Here is a 23,311-nt window from a genome sequence, read left to right as displayed (position 1 = left end):
TGAGATTTTGATCAGAGCTATTTTTAAAAATCTTAATTTAAAGGGATGGTTCATGTAAAAATGTAAATTCTGTCACCGTTTACTCATCCTCCACTTGTTTGAGGATTTTTTAGTTCTCTTAAAAACAAAAGAATATATTTTGAAGAATGTTGGAAACCGGTAACCATTGACTTTCACTGTATTTGGTTTTTCTTTTCCCAGTTTCCAACATTCTTCAAAGTATCTTCGAAGGCTAAAAGTAACTTATAAAAAAAATTGGTAAATTGTTTTTGTGTGTAAATTGTGAGTTTTTTTAGTTCTCTTAAACATAAAAGAAGATATTTTGTCGAATGTTGGAAACCGGTAACCATTGACTTCCACTGTATTTGTTTTTCCTACTCCCAGTTTCTAACATTCTTTAATATATTCTGTCACGGTTCATTCATCCTCCACTTGTTTGAGGATTTTTTAGTTCTCTTAAACACAAACGAAGATAATTTAAAGAATGTTGGAAACTGGTAACCATTGACTTTCACTATATTTGTTTTTCCTACTCCCAGTTTCCAACATTCCTCAAAATATCTTCCATTTTGTGTTCAACAGCTAAAAGGAACCAAAAATCTTTTTACACTGGAAAAAAATTCCTTCTTAAGAGTTTTTGTGTTTGTTTTTATTATTGCAATTTTGATCAAAGATACTCTTAAAGACTTAATTTAAAGCGATGGTTCACCCAAAAATGTAAATCCTAGCATTATTTACTCATCCCCCAGTTGTTTCATACCAGTTTAAGGTTTTTTAGTTCTCTTGAACACAAAAGAAGATAATTTGAAGAATGTTGGAAACCGGTAACCATTGACTTCCACTGTATTTTTTTTCCTACTCCCTGTTTCCAACATCCTTTAAAATATCTTCCAATTTGTGTTTAACAGATATTTTTCATGTTTGCATGAAGGACAGGTTACATTTGTTCACAATATTATTAGGATAGAAATTTGGAAACTGAAGCACCCGGAGGAAGCCCACAAGAACGCAGGGAGAACATCCAAACTCCACACAGAAACGCCAACTAACCCAGCCGAGGCTTGAACCAGTGACTTTCTTGCTGTGAGGTGACAACTCTACCCACTGCACCACTGCGTTGTCCACCATTGACATCGCCTGTATTTATTTTTTTCACAGTATTTGTTGTTTCTTTTACACGTTAAACAAAAAATGGAATATATTTTGGAGAATGTTGGAAACTGGAAGTGGACAAAACAAATACTATGGAAGTCAATGGTTACCGATTTCCAACATTCTTCAAAATATCTTATTTTGTGTTTAGAAGAACTAAAAAAAACTCAAACTGGTTTGAAACAAGTGGAGGATGAGTAAATGATGACAGAATCTTCATTTTTGGGAGACCTGTATCTTTAAATTAAGACACAATTATGGCAGAACAAATTTTTAAGTAAATCATCCCTTTTATTCATGACATTTTAACAGTATCTCAGATACTATTAAAGTTAAGTTCCTTTTAACTGTTGAACACCAAATGGAAGATATTTTGAAGAATGTCGGAAACTGGTAGTAGGACAAAAAAATCATTCAATGGAAGTCAATGGTTACCGGTTTCCAACATTCTTCAAAATATCTTCTTTTGTGTACAAGAAAACTAAAAAACTGAATTTTCTGTTTTATGTGAACTATCTCTTTAAATTAAGATTCTTTAATAGTATCTCTGATCAAAATCTAGGTAAAAATAAAAAAATATATATAAAAAATAAATCAATAAATCATTAAATCAAAATAATACACCCACATGTTAAATTTCTACCCTAATTATAATGCAAGCAAAATACCATTTTCCAATTTTTTAAGTTGCTTTTAACCTTTGAAGATACTTGGAAAAATGTCGGACACTAGTAGTAGGAACAACAAATACAATGCAAATCAATGGTTACCGGTTTTCAACATTCTTCAAAATATCTTCTTTTTGTATGAAATTTTCATGTTTGGGTTTGATAAACAAACAAACAAACAAACAAACAAACCAAACAAACTGGAATGAAACAAGATTGCAAACTTACACGACAGAGCAGGCGTAGCAATCCTTGCTGCTGCTGTTGCGGATGAGAAAAGCTCCGTTTGGTTTCCCAAGAAGAAGCTCCTCTGCTGGACCGCGAGCCAGATCTCCCACAAACCAGCTCTCCTCCCTCAGCAGCTCCTCACACCCAGACCTGAGGAAAATAATCACTTATTAAAAGCTTTGAAAATGTGGTGTCTGTAGCTTTAAGAGCGGCTGTATTGTTCGCCTAAAGGACAGTTTGTCTCTCGCAGACCTTACAGACCCATTGCATCAGCCAGACCTGCGCTTGACTTTGTTAATTATTGCGGGAAATTAAACGCCTTTAAGGTGCTGTTATACTAAAGGACTGAAATCAGTAAAACAATGAGTGGTGATGGTGTAGAAAATAATAGTGGTGATGAATAGAAATTAAATATAAACATTAATCATTTCTGGAGCCAGGTAATGATTTTTCCACTTTAGTTTTAGTATATTCCATTAATTAAAAAATTATAAAAATTAAATCAAATAAATTAAAATAAATGAACCATTTTGCTTGGTTTTCCCTGTGTTTAATTACTATTATTTTTAAGTAATAAATCTTTTTGGGGGAGACATAAAAATACATATAACTTGACTTCAGAAATGATTATTATGAGTATATTTTTTACTAGATTACATTTTAAATGTAAAATTCAATTTTAGCTGTAATCACCAACATTAAACAAATGAACCTTTCTGCTCTGTTTTCTCTAGATGTCTTTGTTTGTTTATTTATTCATTTTTTATTAAATTTTTTGAAGATGGAAAAATACATTTAATCAAAATAAATAATTTCTGGGTACTTTGAACGAAATTCCATTTTAAATGTTAAAATAAATATTAATATTAGCTGCAATTACTAACACAAAACAAATGATTAATTTAAGATTTTGCCATGTTTTCTCCAGAAATCTTTTGAGTTTGTTATGTATTTATTTTTTATTAATTAATTTTTGGGCGACAGAAAACTACATTTAATCAAAACCAATTATTTCTGAGTAATTTTAACTAAATTCTGTCTTAAATTAATAATTTTGCTATGTTTTTCTGAATATTCTTATATTAGATTGTTTTATAAATAATTTTTGGGGGGACAGAAAAATACATTTAATCAAAACTAAACATTTCTGGGGTCAAGTTTTGATTTTTCCACTTCATGTTTTTTTTTCTCATTTAAATTTTTACTTTATTCAATTTTAAATGTAAAATAAAGCTGTAATCACTAACATTAAATAAACTCATCATTTTGCTATATTTCCTCCTAAAATCCTCAAGTCTGTTTATTTATTTACATTTTTATTACTTTTTGGGGGACAGAAAAATACATTTAATTAAACCTAACCATTTCTTGTGAATTTAACCAAATTCCATTTAAATGTTAAATTAATTGTTAGCTGTAATCACCAACATTAAACAAATTAATCAGTTTATGCTCTCTCCAGATATCCTTATCTCTGTTTATTTATTTTATATTTAATTTTTGGGGGACAGAAAAATACATTTAATCAAAAATAATAATCTCTGAAATCAAGTTATGATTTTTCCGCTTACAGTTTTTCCCATTTTCCATTGACATCCTTATACTGTTTAATTCATTCATTAGTTTATTTTGTGAGTAAACATGCATTTAATCAAAACAAATTGTAAAATTGAAGTCAATGGTTACCAGTTTCCAAAATTCTTCAAAGTATATTCTTTTGTAAAATAATTAATTTATTCATTTATTTAGTGGCCGAACATACATTTAATCAAAACAAATTGTACAACGAAAGTCAGTAGTTACAGGTTTTCAACATTCTTCAAAATATCTTCTTTTGTGTTTAAGAGAATTAAAAAAACTCAAAGGTGGAATGTGAGTAAATGATGAAAATAATTTCATTTTTGGGTGAACTATCCCTTTAAATGAAGACTTTTTAATAGCATCTCTGATCAAAATCTCAAAAAAAAGAGGGGGAAAATTATTAGCAATAAATAAAAAAATCAATACATCAAAATAACACACCCACAAAACTTCTATCCTAATTATAAAGCAAGCAAAATCTAACCTACCTTTCACGCAAAGATACTATTTACCTATTTTTTTTTTTTTTTTTTTGATTTAGTAATAGCTTTTTTTAACTTTTGAAGATACTTTAAAGAACATTGTAAACTGGTAGTAGGAAAAAACAAATACAATGGAATTCAATGGTTACCGGTTTTCAACATTCTTCAAAGTATATTCTTTTGTAAAATAATTAATTCATTAATTTATTTAGTGACCGAACATACATTTAATAAAAAAAATAATAAAAAATCGTACATTGGAAGTCAATAGTTACCGGTTTCCAACATTCTTCAAAATATCTTCTTTTGTGTTTAAGAGAATTAAAAAAACTCAAAGGTGGAATGTGAGTAAATGATGAAAATAATTTAATTTTTGGGTGAACTATCCCTTTAAATGAAGACTTTTTAATAGCATCTCTGATCAAAATCTCAATAAAAAAGAGGGAGGAAATTATTGGAAATAAATAAAACAATCAATAAATCAAAATAACACACCCACAAAACTTCTATGCTAATTTTAAAGCAAGCAAAATCTAACTTACCCTTCACGCAAAGATACCATTTACCAAATTGTTTTATAAGTTGCTTTTAACTTTTGAAGATACTTTAAAGAATGTCAGAAACTGATACAAATACAATGGAATCCAACATTCTTCAAAATATCTTCTTTTGTGAAATTTACATTTTTTACTGTTTGATTTATTTATTTATTTATTTAGTGACTAAACATACATTTAATCAAAACAAATTGTAAGCATAAAACTTTACCAGACATCAGATGAAACTGCAGCACAAATTCATGCAGACTTAACATTTCTACTAGTTTTCTTGAAATGTAATATCCATAGACAATAATCAATATCATAGTTCAAGTGTACATCCAAACATTTGATACGTTCTTCAAAATTAGCCAAATTCAATGACCTTCTGCTACAAATCCTATAAATGTCATTGTTTTAATGACTGGATCATCTCCATATTTTCTCCATCACGTAAATGCTGTTGCTTTTCTCAGCCCTATGACCTAACAGACAGTAAATTACCCCAAAAACATCCCTCAGGATCGCATAACAGGAGGCACCCAAGCGAATTTCATGGCGACTCGGCTATGAGCTCTTCTGATTGGCCGATAAACAGCCAACCAGCAACCGCCCAGGATTTCTGCACATCAACTGCACAGGAATGAGCAGCCACTGAGAGCCGCTTAGCAACATCTCAGCGACACACACTTCAGAGTGTTCATGTGACGTCAAACACTAATGAACGCCCACCTGCAGGGCAAAACACAGCCTTCTTCATTGACTGCCATTCAGTTTTTATACTTCATATCACGGTTATTAATATTATCAGGTTTTGTTTTGAAATGGGTTGAAGACACACTTAAAGGGATAGTTCACCCAAAAAGGAGAATTTCCTGTTCATTTAATTACTTTCTACTTACTACTCAATATTTACTTCAGTAAAATATTTAAAGGGGTGTAAAATAAGTCTCTAATGTCTCTAGAGTGTGTGTGTGTGTGTAAAGTTTCAACTCAAAATACCACACAAATGATGTCTTGTAACTCGTTGAAACTGCCTCGTTTATGCTTTGACCCTAATTGTGGTGTTTTGGTGACTGTCGCTTTAAATTCAAATGAGATTGTGCTCTTTTTCAGAAGAGGGCGGAGCTATAAATGCCTGTGTTTCAGCATAGTGGCAGATTCAAAAACAAGACTAACGTCCTATGCTAATGAGGGAGAGATGGTCACTAGTGGGCGGGGCTTTGCCCCAAGGACGAATGTCATTCAAAGTGTTTCTACAGACTGTCTTTATCAAGTGTGATTATTAACACATAAATTAATTAATTTTTACTATTAGAAGCTGGTTATATTCACACCCTGCTGCCCCACAACTGTGATTAAACCCATTTTTAAAATGATTTTTGCATAATAGGTCCCTTTTAAAGAAGATTTTGAGCTGAATCCGTGCTGTTTGGCGATTTATATAATGGCAGTGGATGGTGACAGGTTTTTAGATAAAATAAACATAAAATAAAAATAAACACATACAAAAAAGTCCAAATCAATAGCCATGCCTCCTGATGACACACTGAGGTCTTGTGAAGCCAAAAGATCGCTAGGTGTAAGAAATTGAACATTTAATCTATAGGCTGGTCAAACAGATATCGGCATGAATTGTAGTCTAGTCACTTTTGACAGAGGGTCAGGTGATGCAGTTTGATAGATATTGGTGATTGCATCACCAGCACTCACGCTTTAGTTTTTCAGATATTCTAAAAAAAATAGATAAATAAAAAACAGTAACCATTGACTTCCACTGTATTTGTATTTTTTATTGGGAAAGTCAATGGTTGCCGGTTTCCAACATTCTTCAAAATATCTTCTTTAGTGTTCAACAGAAAAAAAGAAACTCACAAAGGTTTAAAACCACTTTTAGGGTAAGTAAATTGTGAATAAATGTTAATTTTTAGGCGAACTATCCTTTACAAACTATCTATGCCAACTATCGGCATTTCAGCATCAATTCAGATTAGATCATAGAAGGGTTGTCGTGATACCACTATTTAATCTTACGATACCATATCACATTACCAAGTAGTATTGCGATACTGTAATTCATAACTCCAATTATAAAAGGAAATTGTCAGAAATACTATATTTCATGTTATAATAGGCCTACTTGAATGTAATTCATAATTCCCTTAAGGCCAAAAAGTATATTTGCAGCTCACTTCACCTACACTTTATTCACTCTTGTTGTTTATTTTGTATATAACTGACCAACAAAAATACATTAAAATAAAGATACAAATTATTCAGAATGAAATTTGTTACTAAAGAGCGTTTTTGCCAACAGAATTAGGCTATATGAAGTGGTCAAAAATAGTTTTTCTGTAGTTATTTTGGGTTTTCCATCAATTTTTTTCTTTCAGTCTTATCAGGTAACAATCCAAAATCATTGAAAATGTCACTTTGTGAGTCGTGTTCTTCTAAAGAGACTGTCGCTGCTGTTGTAGCTACTAAATCATATTAACAGGAACAGAAATGAACTGATCCAGATGTGCGTTCGAACTGAAGCAGGGGTTTTCAAACTGTGGGTCGCGACCCACTAGTGGCTCGCACAGTGAACAAAGGTGGGTCGCGCAACGTCACATAGCTGCAGCTATTTACATTGCGGTGAATCAAAACCAGTACGATAGACGGCAATAACTCAAAAACCTCTGACCCTAAAAAGATCTAAAGTGTGTTTCCTACAAAAAGACAAAGCTTGTTATGTTTCACAGCTGCCTTTTTCTTTTTTTCCGCTCGACATATACAATATTAAAGTTACTATAGTTAAAAGTTAAAGTTATACAATATGCAAATACGATTAAAAGTGAAGTAGATTTTATAGCTTTATTTAATTTCTGAATAGGTCATTGATTTTAATAGGCTAAACCTTTTATTTTAATGTCAATATTTTCTAATGTTTGCTATGCATTCTATCATTTGAAGCTATTTGTTGTCCCATATTTTTTACATCCCAATGGCGACAGATTGCTAATCAATAAATAGCTATAGTGCTATCTGTTAGTTATGACGTCAGCTAATGTTATGGAAGGGCATAGATGTTATGGAAAACAGTAATAGTAATGTAACTACCCCATCATTCTTCCTCAAGCAAATGTGTAAATATTAGATTAATTCAGCAATAATGTTAATTGCATTGGCATATTTATCTGACGTTTTCCCAGCTTGTAGTAGTCGAAAAAAGCTGTTTAGTTTCTTATGACTTTACACTAGCAGTGGAATTTACTGCGATGTGACGGGGCTTGATCATAATCAAGGGTCTTGATCAAAGGTTGATCATATTCTCTTCTGGAAAAAAGAAGAGTATCTTTTTCAACAAAAATAATGATCACAGTTACAGCCAGCATCCCACAAAATGCATTTTGAGCCACATTTTGTGCATTTCAAACTGCAAAATCCAAAAAGCCACACACCATATATTATTGACTGCTTTGAATGGAGACATTTTTTACCCATTTTTCCATATAAAAATATAATGGTGGGTCTTGAGATTGAATTACTTTCCTAGGTGGGTCCCGCAATAAAAAAGTTTGGGAATCCCTGCAATAGGCTACCATACAAGGCGTGAATTCTACAGTTTTGCAACCTTGAAGGGCTCCACAGACTATTCAGATAAAATGGTTTATTGTTGCACAAACGTGTGAGCACTTTAGTGACTTTTCCACATGCAACATCACCTATTGTAGACGATACTACAATTATCTACTTTAGATACTACAGTTGCATCGCCAGTATCTTGGAGCCAAAGTATTGCGATACTACCATAGTACTGGTAAACTGTGCAACCCTACAGTGCTGATTTTTGCAGCAATTTTATTACTGAACTTGATTCTTAAAAGCAATCCTAGGGCTCTTTTAATACTATTAACTTTTTTAATACTATTACTATTATACTTTTAAAGGTATATATGGACACTTACTCTTTCTGGAGCGTGTTTTGGAAATTCTCTTGAGAATAACACTGTGGTTTTGAGATCTCGGTCATACTGATGTCCTCGAAAGCTTTCCTCCTTTGAATTTCCTGTAAAAATTTAAGAAAAATCGATGTGTTAGATTTTATTAGACGTGATGATGTTCAATAACACAACGTGTTGTGATAACGAACATCCATGATATAGTCATCATGGGCACTTTAAACAAGAGTGAATCATTATTATTTAATCTTTTAGAGGAGGGCGGCAAGGTGGCTTAGCGGTTAGCTGGGCCAGTTGGCATTTCTGTGTGGAGTTTGTATGCTCTTCACGTGTTGGCGTGGGTTTCCCCTGATGCTCTGGTTTCCCCGACAGTCCAAACACATGGGCTATAGGTGAAATGGGTGAACTAAATTGGCGTAATTGTACAGTATGAGTGTGTGTGAATGCAAGTGTATGTGGGTGTTTCCTAGAACTGGGTTGCGGCTGGAAGGGCAGTCGCTGCGTAAAACATATGCTGTAATAGTTGGCGGTTCATTCCGCTGTGGCAACCCCTGATAAATAAGGGACTAAGCCAAAGGAAAATTAATGAATAGTAAATCTTGTGGCGCAACGTCAACCTTTTTTGCTCTGCTCAATGACAGGCTAATGGTCGCCAACGCGCTGAATTCCAGAAATTATAAATATTTAAAATAGGCACTATTCTTTAAGTTAAACTGCATAGTTGCAATCTAAACAACTACATTCGACTAAAAAGCCTAAAAAGTACATGATGTCGTCCAACAATATTTGTCAATATTTGTCAAAACTGTAGTGAGTTTGTTGATCTGCTGTCACTCTATGTGGGCAGAGTAATACACACGGGTGAAGAGGCTGTATGAGTGCTGATATTGCAGAATATCGCATGTCTATCAGTCAATCAATTCGAGAACCATACAGAACTGTTGTATAAATCTAAATACGCACATGCATGCATATATTTGAGAAAATGTTTATCTATATTTAGATATAAAATATATACGTATATGATACAAATTACACATACATGTAAATATCTAACAAAACTATTTTGTATAGTTTTTTTTGCTATGTGTATATATATATATATATATATATATATATATATATATATATATATATATATATATATATATATATATATACACACACATATAAATATACATATATATATATATATACATATATATATATATATATATATATATACACACACACACACACATATATATATATATATATATATATATATATATATACACACACACACACACACACACACACACACACACACACACACACACATATATTATATATATATATATATATATATATATATATATATATATATATATATATATATATATATATATATATATAATACACTCACATATTTTTATAATAACCCCCTCTTTATTTTTTTCCCAATTTCTGTTTAACTGAGAGCAGATTTTTACAACACATTTCCTAACATAATAGTTTTTATATCTTATCTCTAAAAATTAATCTATTTTATCTTTGTCATGATGACAGTAAATAATATTTGACTAGATATTTTTCAAGACACTTCTATACAGCTTAAAGTGACATTTAAAGGCTTAACTAGGCAGGTTAGGGTAATTATGCAAGTTATTGTATAATGATGGTTTGTTCTGTAGAGTATCGAAAAACAATTTGGCTTAAAGAGGCTAATAATTGACTTTAAAATCATTCATAAAAAAATGAAAAACTGCTTTTATTCTAGCCAAAATACAACAAATAAGACTTTCTCCGGAAGAAAAAATATTATCAGACATACTGAGAAATTGTCCTGGCTGTAAAACATAAACAGGCAAATATTTAAAAAAAGAAAAAAAAATTCAAAGGGGGGCAAATAATTCTGACTTCAACTGTATATATATAGCACTGAATAAATTTCAAACATTATTATACAAAGTATTTTCCTTCGCTCACCTTTAATAACGAAGTGCAAGTATCGTAGAGCTGGTCATACTCTGCCGTCTTCTGAAAAACCCTAAAACATTCTTGGAGTTTTTCTCTGGTTGCACTCAGAAACTCCTCCTTCACAGGTAGATCCTGAAAATACATTGTTGATAATTACATTAACAAAAGGTTTTTTATCAACAAGCGCTGCACAATACATCACAATAATAGTACATGCAATATAAGTATCGCCGAAATGTGTGATAAATGATTTATTTTATGCCTTGGTTGTTTATTTAGATTTGGCTAATTTGATGGAACATAATTATCTTTATCCCCGCCTCCCAAGTAGTTACTGTTCTGCTATTGGCTGGAGCAGTGAACCCATAGCTGAAAATGAACACTAAAAGTCAAGCCAAGAGGAAATTGACAACAGCCAATGAGAGTCAGAATATCTGCTAGGGTTTTCACTCATTCATACCTAGCAGGCACCAGACGCCACATAGATGTAAATTAGTAATTATTAATTTATTATTCATCAGCAATTTATGGCTATTTCGTGGCAAAATGGATATACATAAAATATTACATGTTAAAAACAAATTCGTATTACAATAAAAATTTACTTAGACAAGTATATTAAATATAAATAAAATATATTCAAGGTTAAATCTGATTTTTCAGTTAAATTTTTAATAAATAATTTCAAATTGTTCCAGGTGGTCGAACAGATGTAAAATTGACGTTGGACTTAAATTTAGTTGAATATGAAAATGGGGTTGACGTCAGAATACAACGTCAGTTTGAGGTCAGAATCCAACGTCAAGATGTAGGATTTTGGTTAGTTAATGCCAAATCGTAATATCAACATCTACTGACGTTATGCTTTAACATTGTATGAACAACACATTATGACATTAAAGTGACGACGAATTTTAATTAGGTAATTACACAACATAAAATCAACCACAGATAAACGTCTACTGATGTTAAGAGTTTGACATTGTATAGATGTCATATCATGAGGTTAAAGTTATGTTGGATTTTAGTTAGTTAATGCCACAGCCTAAAACCAACCAAATATCAACGGCAGCTGACGTCTGTATTAGACAGCAAAATTGACGTAAACTAAAGATTAATGTTGTGTACATGCTGGGTTGTGTTTTTAAAGGTTAAATATTTGCACATCGACACAGTTTTTTTAGTCTGAATTAGATCTAATTAGATCAGAAAATGATCTATTACCTGTTTATTTTAATACCATGAGTAAATTATTTGAAAACGACTAATAAAAATAGCATTTAAGGAAAATGTTGTATCGTAAAAAATATCGTTAGCGTATTTATCCAGTATCGTGCAGCCCTAATATGTGCGTAAATATGAAATTTACACTTGTAAAGAGATGAAAGTCTAAAAATGCTGCTGGAATGTGCTTGAAAAGGGCTTAAATTTGACTTTGAAAAAAGGTGTGAGAGCACTGAAATTCTGGAGAGACCGCTCAAAATATCGGAAGGAATATCATTATCGCAATACTCAATTACGTTCATAATGGAAAGGTACGAACCGTGTTACAGTGGGTCACGGGATAAGCCAGTGTGACATCTAGGGAAGTGTTGTAGTGGACTAAACTCCTGTGCCTGTAGAAAGAGATCAGCTCCGGCACTGAGCTGAACGTCAGAGGCTCCGAGAATCCAAATTTGCCCTCCTGATGGAGGATCCGGATGAGTTTGTTCGTGCCGTTGTTCCTAACAGTTAATGTATATTCTCCCTGCACCTTGCAGGAGGCGTCTCGCACCAGGAAAGCACCGTCAGGCATGCCGTGGAGTATTTCGTTCACCTCCTCCCTAACAGCACAGAAAGTAGTGTGATAATGAGAGGAATTTAATTTACAAATACACAAACAAATATGATTAAAGACACAAATACTGGGGATAATTCTGTGTTGTTGTTTGTTTCTCCTCACCTTGATATGTCCGCCCAGTACCATTCGGCATCCTGTAATAAGTCACTGGGCTCTCTTTGCGTTTGTAGATGATCGTCTGTACTGTTGACTGATGAAGAAATATATAGGCAGGAAAAAACAATATGAGAGAACAGTTTCAGCAACTGCTATATTCCTAGTTTTAGATGTTACAAGTGTTTAGATGTTACAATAAAATACTAATTTGACATGTTTTTGGATATATATATATATATATATATATATATATATATATATATATATATATATATATATACACACACATACACACACACACACACACACACACACTAGGGCTGCACAATATATTGTTTCAGCATCGATATCTTAATGTGCACTTCCGCAATACTACGTCATATCATAGTATGTTGTATAATTGGTATTATTATTGACCAGATTTTGAACACTCATGATTTTGCAATGATTAACTATGAAGTTACTAAAACATTTAATATTTTAGCGTGTTTTTATCATTTAATTCACTTTTAAAGTTTTGCCTATATTTTTAACTTGTATATATATACATTTATATACTATTGCATGTATATATACTATATGGTGTTATTTTGCACTTGATTAAAAAACTTGTGCATCTAAATATTGCAAGACTTCCAGAAACTCCTATTTTGTTTGCACAGGGTTGTTGCTGTACTACATTTCTCAATGTTTGTGATTGGTTTATTATAGTTTACGTAGATGCATTTCCTTACAAAATCATCCCAATTTATAGAAAATTACAAATTCCTTCCAAATAGACGTATTCATTTCATCTGGTAAAATGATTTGATTAATATTGCAATATATATTGTAGAAAAATAAAATAGAATCGCAATGATAGTTTTTCAATATCGCGCAGTCCTAATATACACACATTATTATTATACATATATAATAAATCTACTATTAATACATATATATATATATATATATTAGGGTTGTAACAATATACCGGTATGACGGTTTACCACGATTTGAACGTGCACGATTATCATACCATGAACAATTGCATATCAACGGTTTTAACCCTTAAAGACCGAGACAGCCGCCCGCGGCTAAAAATAAGTATAGCTCTTAAATGTTTAATAACTTTTGATCCGCTGATCCGATTCATACAATTCAAAGATTGGCATAAAGAAGAGAATCTCATCTTTCCAGTGCTGTATCACATAACATTCGCGGACTTTCAGAGGCTCCGGAATCAGTGCGGTTACGTCATCAACATTTGACAACGCTGATTTGACAAAGAAACGCTCGTCACTGTGTCTCCGGACAAATCAGACATGATACATTGATGCATTGTCCCTCCTCCATGCCCAGATTGGTTCAAACTCGCTATATCACAACCAGGTTTCGCTTTTGTTTGTGGACCAAGCTTTTTAAACAACACGGAATGAGAGAAAGGCATACATTTATGCGCGGCTAAATAAAACGCAAAAATTTTTTGTTTTGCATGAAATAATTCTCATACTAAGTACTTTTGCATGCACAGCAGCACAGAAACATGACAAAATAGTGACACAGCAAAGACGAACTGCTGCTCTTGCTGTTTTCAAAAGACGCAAATGAAGGTGCAGCTGTTTGTCTGCATTGCAGACAACCATATCCATATCCATAGACAACCATATCCATGCTGGCACATAAAACCTAAGGATGTTCCATTTTGAATCTAGTTTCGTTATTTAACTATTTATAGTATAGTAAATATTTATATCTATTTTTTACTGAGGATTTGCACCATGTTTATTTGGACTGACACATTATTTATTATTTTCTTATTTTTATTTGTTCATTGTAAGTGGTGTTGTTTATAGTAACTAAAAATATACTATTTGGAAAAAGTCAAATTTGCTTCACTGTTCTATTATTTTGTAACATTTGTAACATACCGTATACCGCGAAACCGTCAAACCGTGGTATTGTTTTAGACGATTATCATACCGTGAAAAATTCATACCGTTACAACCCTAATATATATATATATATATATATATATATATATATATATATATATATATATATATATATATATATATATATATATATATATATATATGAAGTATATACAGTGCGTAATGTTTTTATTTATAACTCTGTGAATATAGATAATATATTCTAGTCCATTTAAACAAGCCAGATTAGATTAAACATATATTTATTAAAATAATATTTGATTCCCCAAACTTCTTTAGAAATAGAAAGATAATATTTATATTTTATAATTTTAAATATTTTTTGTTTCTTTTGTTCTTTTTACATTTTTTATTTAATATTTTCCCCAAACATATCAATTTGGGCTATTATCATAATTTACTTTGATAGATTAGCTCCAGATTTGGCTTATTGATATATATATATATATATATATATATATATATATATATATATATATATATATATATATATATATATATATATATATACATACATACATACATACATACATACATACATATATATATATATATATATATATATATATATATATATATATATATATATATATATATATATATATATGAAAGAAAAATATTTTAAATAAAATGTGATTTAAATGCACTTAGTGATGTCTGTGTTATTTTCTCAATATATATATTTCAAAATAAAATAAAGGTGTCAGAATATACTACAAACGTTATTTATATATATAATATATAACATAATTATATATATTTTTAAATGTAATAATAATAATAATAATAGCCTGAATATTAAAAATCATTTTATTTCTAATCACACATAATTAAGATTAAAAAATGCGTTTCTAATTTTTGTCAATGCTAAATTACATCACATAGGCTACATATGCAGTCATGGCAGGCAAAATGAACAATGAAGAAAAATTTACTGAAATTACAGACTACAATACAAGTCAGGTAATAGGGAGAATAACTAGATGCCATATGCAGATCATCACATTATTAACCCACTGAAGAACAATAATGAAAAACATGAGAAAATATGAGACAATAGTTCGGTATGTCCCTTAGCCCCTAGGATAAACAGCTTGTTTGAGAGGTTTGTGTCACAGGAAATTCACCTAAAATAGAAGTACATTTAAATTTAATAAAGACTACATGCATACATGCATTTAATAATAACACCGGCTATGATTTATGTGACATATTGTATATTAAAATATATAATAATAAAAATATAATTAATGTGTTACAAAATATATTAAAATGGCTATGATTTCTGTGACATTTTATATATAATATTAATAATATAATTTATGTGTTGCAAAATTTATTATAAATGTTAATAGTAAGACACCGAATATATATATATATACGAATCCAATGCGATTTCACAGCAAACACATAACTAATATTTTCGTATTGGTTTCATTTTTATTTAGTTATTACATAGTTATAATGCAGATATGACAGGTGAATTGCTGAATTTGGACATGGTGTAAGCTATAAGCATACGATTCAAGTCATAAAACAGAATTTATATCTAGTTGTGTATGAGGAGTGGGGGCAGAGGCGGTCACGATTCCATTAATGAAAAGCAGATGGTCAGAAGATTTAAAGAGACAGTAAACTAATTTCCTTACTATTTAAACCTTGATGAGTTTCTTTATTCTGATAAATACAAAAAGAAGATATTTTGAAGAATGTTAGAAATCGGTAACCATTGAATTGCATATTAAAAATAACAATGGAAGTCAATGGTTACCGGTTTTAAGCTTTCTTCAAGATGTCTTCCCTTAGTGTTCAACAGAGAAAAAAAACTGAAGAGGCAGTAAATCATGACAGAATTTTAAATTTTGTGTGAAATATCGCTTAAACTCTTGCTTATACCCTCATTAATTATAAGTAACTTTTCTGTCAAAAACAAAAAGAAGATATTTTGAAGAATGTACGAAATTGGTAACCGACGTCCATAGTTAAAAAAACAAACAAACAAAAAACAATGTAAGTTAATGGTTACCCGTTTTCAGTTTTCTTCAAAATATCTTCTTTAGTGTTCAACAAAGAAAAAAAAGTTTGGAACAAATGAAGAGAATAAATAAGGACAGAATTTTCAGTTTTGTGTGAACCATCGCTTTAACTCTCGCTTATTCCCTCACCAATCCATCAGTAACTTTATTTTGTTCAAAACAAAAAGGTATTTCAAAGAATGATCAAAATTGATAACCACTGACATCCATAGTTTAAAAAAAAAGTCAATGGTTACCCATTTTCAGCTTACTTCAAAATATCTTCTTCAGAAAAAATAATGTTTGGAACAACTGAAGAGACAGTAAATTTTCAGTTTTGGGTAAACCACCGCATTAACTCTCGCTTATTCCCTCGTCAAACTATCAGTAACTTTATTCTGTTAAAAACAAAAAGAAGATATTTTAAAGAATGTTAGAAATCTGTAACTAGTGAATTCCATAGTAAAAATAACAATGGAAGTCAATGGTTACCGGTTTTAAGTTTTCTTCAAAATATCTTCTTCAGTGTTCAACGGAGAAAAAAAAAGGTTGTAACAACTGAAGAGGCAGTAAATCATGACAGAATTTTCATGAACTATCACTTTAACTCATTCCCTCATCAATCTGTCAGAAACACTGCCAACAGTAATACAGTGTAACATTACAGTATTTGTTTAAAAAGACAATTTACTCACTATTCAATCATCCCCAAGTGATTCCAAACCTTTATGAGCTTCTTTATTCTGTTAAACAGATATTTTGAAGAATGTTGGAAATTGGTAACCACTGAAATACATAACAATGCAAGTCAATAGTTACCGGTTTTCAGCTTTTCTCAAAATATCTTCTGTAATGTTCAACAGAAAATTAATGTTTGGAACAACTAAAGAGGCAGTAAATCATGACAGAATTTTCTGTTTTTCGTGAACTATCGCTTAAACTCTCGCTTATTCCACTCGTCATTTTATCAGTAACTTTATTATGTTAAAAACAAAAAGAAGATACTTTGAAGAATGCTAGAAATCGGTAACCATTGAAATACACAACAATGGAAGTCAATGGCTACCGGTTTTCAGCGTTCTTCAAGATATCTTTAGTGTTCAACAGAGAGAGAAAATGTTTGGACAGAATTGTCCGTTTTGCGTGAACTCTCGCTTATTCCCTCGTCATTCAACTAGTAACTCTGCCAGCAGTAATACAGTGTAAAGTTACAGTATGTGTCTAGAAAGACGCCTGTCTGGAAGTATGTGCAGACTGTCTACGGTGACAGCTGTGGACAGAAAAGCGCTCAGGATTTCCTCGGTATTCCCGCTTGAGAACTCATGAATCCTACTATGGAGAGTGTGAATGGACTGTGAATATTTACAAGATAAAGTGACGTGACACCAGAGGGCCGCTACGATTGGCTCAAATAAAGACTTTGCGAGGGTCATGAATATAAATCAAGCTGTTGATTGGACGCTTCAGGACTGTTACCAAGCTGCGTCACCACTGCCTGTTTAATATTCATAAGCTAACGCTTCGCCGTAGTAGAAACTGGTACTTCTCAGGGCCCGATATATTCCTGCGCTGCTGACCTCGATGAACTCGGCGGTGACATGTTGAGACATGCAGAACTCAACGAAAGAAAAGCCAAAAGACCGGCTTAACTCACTTTTCCATCATATTAACCAACTTAACTATCGCAAATGTTACGTTAAGTTAACCGAACACCGACGTGCTGTTGTTCCCAAGATTAGCGTTTGACACTTAGGGCTGTATTTGAACCAGAACAAAGGCAGAGTGACTTGAACAGAATAACCACCAAATATAAACAGATACCATGAATATAATACAGAAATAAAGTCACATACCAGTGCCAGCAGGGCTGACTCGACTCATCTCGATGTAGGAGAACGTTTCTGCAGACGATGACATCCTTTCATCAACAATGGGTCGTGTTGCAGAAGTGAAGAAAGCCCCTTTAAACACTGCAAATCGTATTGTCAAACGATTAAAGACACTTATCCGAAGTTTAAATGTAAGACGACGAATAAACCGACGGCAAAAATGCGAAAAGTAAACGTATTTATGTTCTTAATCCAGTTGAGTCCAGTTGTAATAATTTGGCAGGGAGTCATTCAAAGATAAAACTCTGAGAAAAGCTTCCGAACGTGTATCTGAATAATATACATGACCAGCACATTCATAACACCGTGTACAGCTCTAAATATCCAAATGAAGTGCGTGTCGTGAGTAAATCAAACTCTTGTACGGTTTTGGGACGATATAAGTGCTTGAGGGCGATACCATTAATCTGCACGGGGGAAACTTTGAGCAGGATGCCGATGTGCTGTTATTATTTTTAAATTTACTGTTATTACAAAATCGCATTTTAATATTTAAAACCTTGGATTATACACAATTTCTAATGTTTTTATTTTCTACACACATTTATTTAAAGACAAATCCGTGTTAGTGTTTGAAGCAATCACCCCCTTTCCTTGAAACTATGCTATGGTCCGTTTTTTGTCCTGTATATTGCATTGTACTCTTGGTACTTTTCCCAAACAACTGTTTAAAGTTGAAATTCGGAGATTTCTACGCACAAACTTTACCACTTGTATTATTAAATAAGAATTGGATGTGTGTACATGAATAAAGAACAATGTCTAGAGGATTTTAATGGCTTTAATCTAAAGGTCACGATGCGATTCAAGGCAGCTGCACATAGGGGGAGTTGGTTTAGTGAGGGAAGGGAACATTGTGTACTGTTGGCATCCTGACACACTGAAAGTTTCACTCTGAATAGTGTTCAAACACTAGTATATTTCAGCTTGCAGAGCTGCATTTTTTTTACCAATGCATGATTTAAATTGAGTTTGCATTAAGATATGCATGAGAGTTTATGACAATAGCACAAAAATGCCTGCTTTTACTTAGAACTAAGCACGTCACATATTACAGTGAAATATGTTTAATAAATAACAAACACAGTGTATATAATGATATATAAATAATGCAGAATTGAATGCATTTTATAATTAAATGACAGTGTATGTGGTCACTTTACAATAAGGCTTTATTAGTTACTGTATTTGTTAACATGAACTATTAATGAACAACACAATCATAGTTCAACATTTACCAAAACATTACAAAAACCCAAATTCATGCTTGTTAACATTAGTTAATGCACCATAAGATAACATAAACTAACAATGAACAACTTTATTTCCATTAACTAACATTAACAAAGATTAATAAATGCTGTAATTAATGTATTGCTTGTTTATGTTAGTAAATACATTAACTAATACAACCTGTTACCTGTTTTAGCAGAAAATCACATCTAAATTAATGTTATGTAAAAGTAATCTAAAAGTAATCCAAAAGAACAAATAATCTACAAAATTACATTACTGACTACATTTTCAGTGAGTAATTATAATTAAAAGTAATCCAAAAGTACAAGCAATCTACAAAATTACATTACTGACTACATTTTTAGTGAGTAATTATAATTTAAAAGTAATCCAAAAGTACAAGCAATCTACAAAATTACATTACTGACTACATTTTTAGTGAGTAATTATAATCTAAAAGTAATCCAAAAGTACAAGTAATCTACGAAATTACCTTACTAACTACATTTTTAGTATAGTAATTAATCAGAATTTAAAAGTAATCCATAAGTACAAGTTATCAACGAAAATACATTACTGACTACATTTTCAGTCATTTAAAAGTAATCTAAAAGTAATCCATAAGTACAAGTAATCTATGAAATTACATTATTGACTACCTTTTCAGTGAGTAATTATAATCTAAAAGTATTCCAAAAGTACAAGCAATCTACAAAATTACATTACTGACTACATTTTTAGTGAGTAATTATAATCTAAAAGTAATCCAAAAGTACAAGCAATCTACAAAATTACATTACTGACTACATTTTTAGTGAGTAATTATAATCTAAAAATAATCCAAAAGTACAAGTAATCTATGAAATTACCTTACTAACTACATTTTTAGTATAGTAATTAATCAGAATTTAAAAGTAATCCATAAGTACAAGTTATCAACGAAAATGCATTACTGACTACATTTTCAGTCATTTAAAAGTAATCTAAAAGTAATCCATAAGTACAAGTAATCTATGAAATTACATTATTGACTACCTTTTCAGTGAGTAATTATAATCTAAAAGTATTCCAAAAGTACAAGTAATCTACAAAATTACATTACTGACTACATTTTAGTATAGTAATTAATTATAATTTAAAAGTAATCCAAAGTATGCGTAGTCTATGAAATTGCATTTCTGACTACATTATCATTCAGTAATTATAATCTGAAAAAATTCAAAATTACAAGTAATCTATGAAATTACATTACTGAACACATTTTCAGTCATTTAAAAGTAATCCAAAAGTACAAGTAATCTATGAAATTACATTACTGACTACATTTTTAGTATAGTAATTATATAGAATTTAAAAGTAATCCATAAGTACAAGTTTTCTACAAAAATACATTACTGACTACATTTTCAGTCATTTAAAAGTAATCTAAAGGAATCCATAAGTACATGAATCTATGAAATTAGATTATTGACTACATTTTCAGTGAGTAATTATAATCTAAAACTATTCCAAAAGTACAAGTAATCTACGAAATTACATCACTGACTACATTTTTGATCAGTATTTTTTATAATTTAAAAGTAATCCAAAAGTTCAAGTAATCTACAAAATTACATTACTGACTACATTTTTAGTATAGTAATTAATTATAATTTAAAAGTAATCCAAAAGTACAAGTAATCTACGAAATTACATCGTTGACTACATTTTTAGTATAGTAATTATAGTTTAAAAGTAATCCAAAAGTATGAGTAATCTAAGAAATTACATTGCTGACTATATTTTAGTTCAATAATTATAATCTAAAAGTAATCCAAAAGTACAAGTAATCTAAAAAATTACAATACTGACTACATTTTCAGTCAGTAATTACTAATTATAATGTAAAAGTAATCCAAAAGTACTAGTAACCTATGAAATTACATTACTGACTAGATTTGCAGTCAGTAATTATAATCTAAAAGTAATCCAAAAGTACAAGTAATCTACAAAATTGTATTACAGGCTACATTTTCAGTGAGTAATTATAATGTAAAAGTCATCCAAAAGTAGTTAGATTACATTGCCTAAAATTGCATTACTAATCTAATAAATTTCGTTAATGAGTACGGTTTTCATCATGCGATTTATAAGTAACATATCACAATTTGTAAGTACCCAGCAGCACTGCAAATATTACATAAATTCATTTCAATATCTGTGTGTAATCAAATCATATTCAAAAAGCAAAAATAGTACCAATAAGAATTTAAATTATGGAGTATAATAGGAAGTAAAATGATCTCATCAAGCCATAATAAAAGCTTCCCTAACATGAAATGCATTCATATTTAATAAATAAATGGTAATGAATTTCATTATCAAGACAAAACCCATTGCTTAAACCTTTCCAAATGTAATTCATCACAAACAAAAGCCGACCTGTTAATAATTTCCCATTTTACCATTTCAGATCATGGCAACAACCAGCTTTACATATTGACAGGTCAGAATATTACTGATGTTTTCATATTCACGCCAGAATAATATGTGCTTTAATAATCTGATACATACTGATTTTCCAAATACTGTAAATATTTACTGTCCATCTCACTTCTTTATAAGTGATATAATAACAAATACTGCACTTGAAAAAGAACATTGTATCACTTTCAGCCAGATCACATTGCAATTTTTCCATAAGCAAAAGAAGTGATAGTGTCTATTTCTGGCGGTTTATGAAAATAAGCCAAGATCAGCACTTGCGTATATACACAGCCATGGCCATTGTGTTTCCGGCCTCGCAACAACTGAATTGTGTCTCTGCTAGCAAACAAAGATTAGAGAATATGAATCATTACACGTGCTACGACTAACACTGCAGCGCATTTTGGTTTGTTTATCAAGGGTCAGTCTCAGTATACATGTGCTGCAATAGTGTTTCGGCTTTGAACAGTACCTTAATTCTTGAGATTATTTTTTATGCTATATTTTCACAGCAGAAAACAAGAGTTGAAGCAAGTATTGACGTACATTTTGAGAAATGCAGTCAAAAAAATCTGTCATTTTAGGCTACAAATACAAAGTTAAGGGCAAAATTATCCGCCCTCCCCTCCTGTGCAATTCTTTTAGAAATATTTCTTAAGTGATATTTAAAGGAGCAAGGAATTTCTTTATATTTAATATTTAATTTATATGTATGTATATATATATGATACAAATTATATGCAAATATAAATACATGTAAATATATTTCTTTGGTATTTTATGCACAGTATGTGTGTGTATTTATACATATATACACATAAATATACACAGTACGCGTATATATTATGTAAATACAAACTGTTATCTTGGGTGCGATCACAATAATCATTTGACAACCGTAATATTCCTTAAATTTTAGTCATTTTTCTGGGAGCAACATAATATTTAAATCCCTAAAATGTAAAAGTTATTTCATCAGTGTTTACTGTACATCTGCCAAAGATAATCTCACAAAACATTACTGAAACTGACATTAAAAACTAAGCATTCATTCATGTTCCTTTGGCTTATTCTCTATTTCAGATGTCGCCACAGTGGAATTAACCGCCAACTACTCCAGCATTCACACACACTTACGGCCAATTTAGTTAATCCAATTCGCCTATAGTGCATGTGTTTGAACTGTGGGGGAAACCGGAGCACCCGGAGGACACCCACGCCAACATGGAGAGAACATGCAAACTCCACTTAGAAATGCCAACTGGCCTTGCCGAGGCTCAAA

At 31.2% G+C, this 23,311-nt stretch overlaps 1 protein-coding gene across 2 annotated transcripts in view; it reads right to left on the bottom strand.

Annotated features, from left to right (window-relative positions):
- The window catches only part of pik3r3a (phosphoinositide-3-kinase, regulatory subunit 3a (gamma)), a 31,236-nt gene that overhangs the window by 2,817 nt on the left and 5,108 nt on the right, over positions 1–23,311 (bottom strand). The window contains exons 2-7 of one of the 2 annotated variants that reach the window (NM_001291329.1): positions 18,292–18,408; positions 12,496–12,583; positions 12,097–12,376; positions 10,563–10,685; positions 8,601–8,701; positions 2,049–2,198 (exon numbers count right to left, since the gene is read on the bottom strand). In NM_001291329.1, the coding sequence (NP_001278258.1) occupies positions 2,049–2,198; positions 8,601–8,701; positions 10,563–10,685; positions 12,097–12,376; positions 12,496–12,583; positions 18,292–18,355 (806 nt within the window). In that variant the 5' untranslated portion in view covers positions 18,356–18,408. Of the gene's footprint in view, positions 1–2,048; positions 2,199–8,600; positions 8,702–10,562; positions 10,686–12,096; positions 12,377–12,495; positions 12,584–18,291; positions 18,681–23,311 lie in introns of those variants that run through there. The other variant, NM_213038.2, reaches the window with a different exon arrangement.

Source organism: Danio rerio, chromosome 2, assembly GCF_049306965.1.
Source record: "Danio rerio strain Tuebingen ecotype United States chromosome 2, GRCz12tu, whole genome shotgun sequence".
Lineage (NCBI taxonomy): Eukaryota > Metazoa > Chordata > Actinopteri > Cypriniformes > Danionidae > Danio > Danio rerio.
The sequence above is the reverse complement of the archived record's forward strand: the minus strand, read 5'-3'. Positions and strand labels throughout refer to the sequence as shown.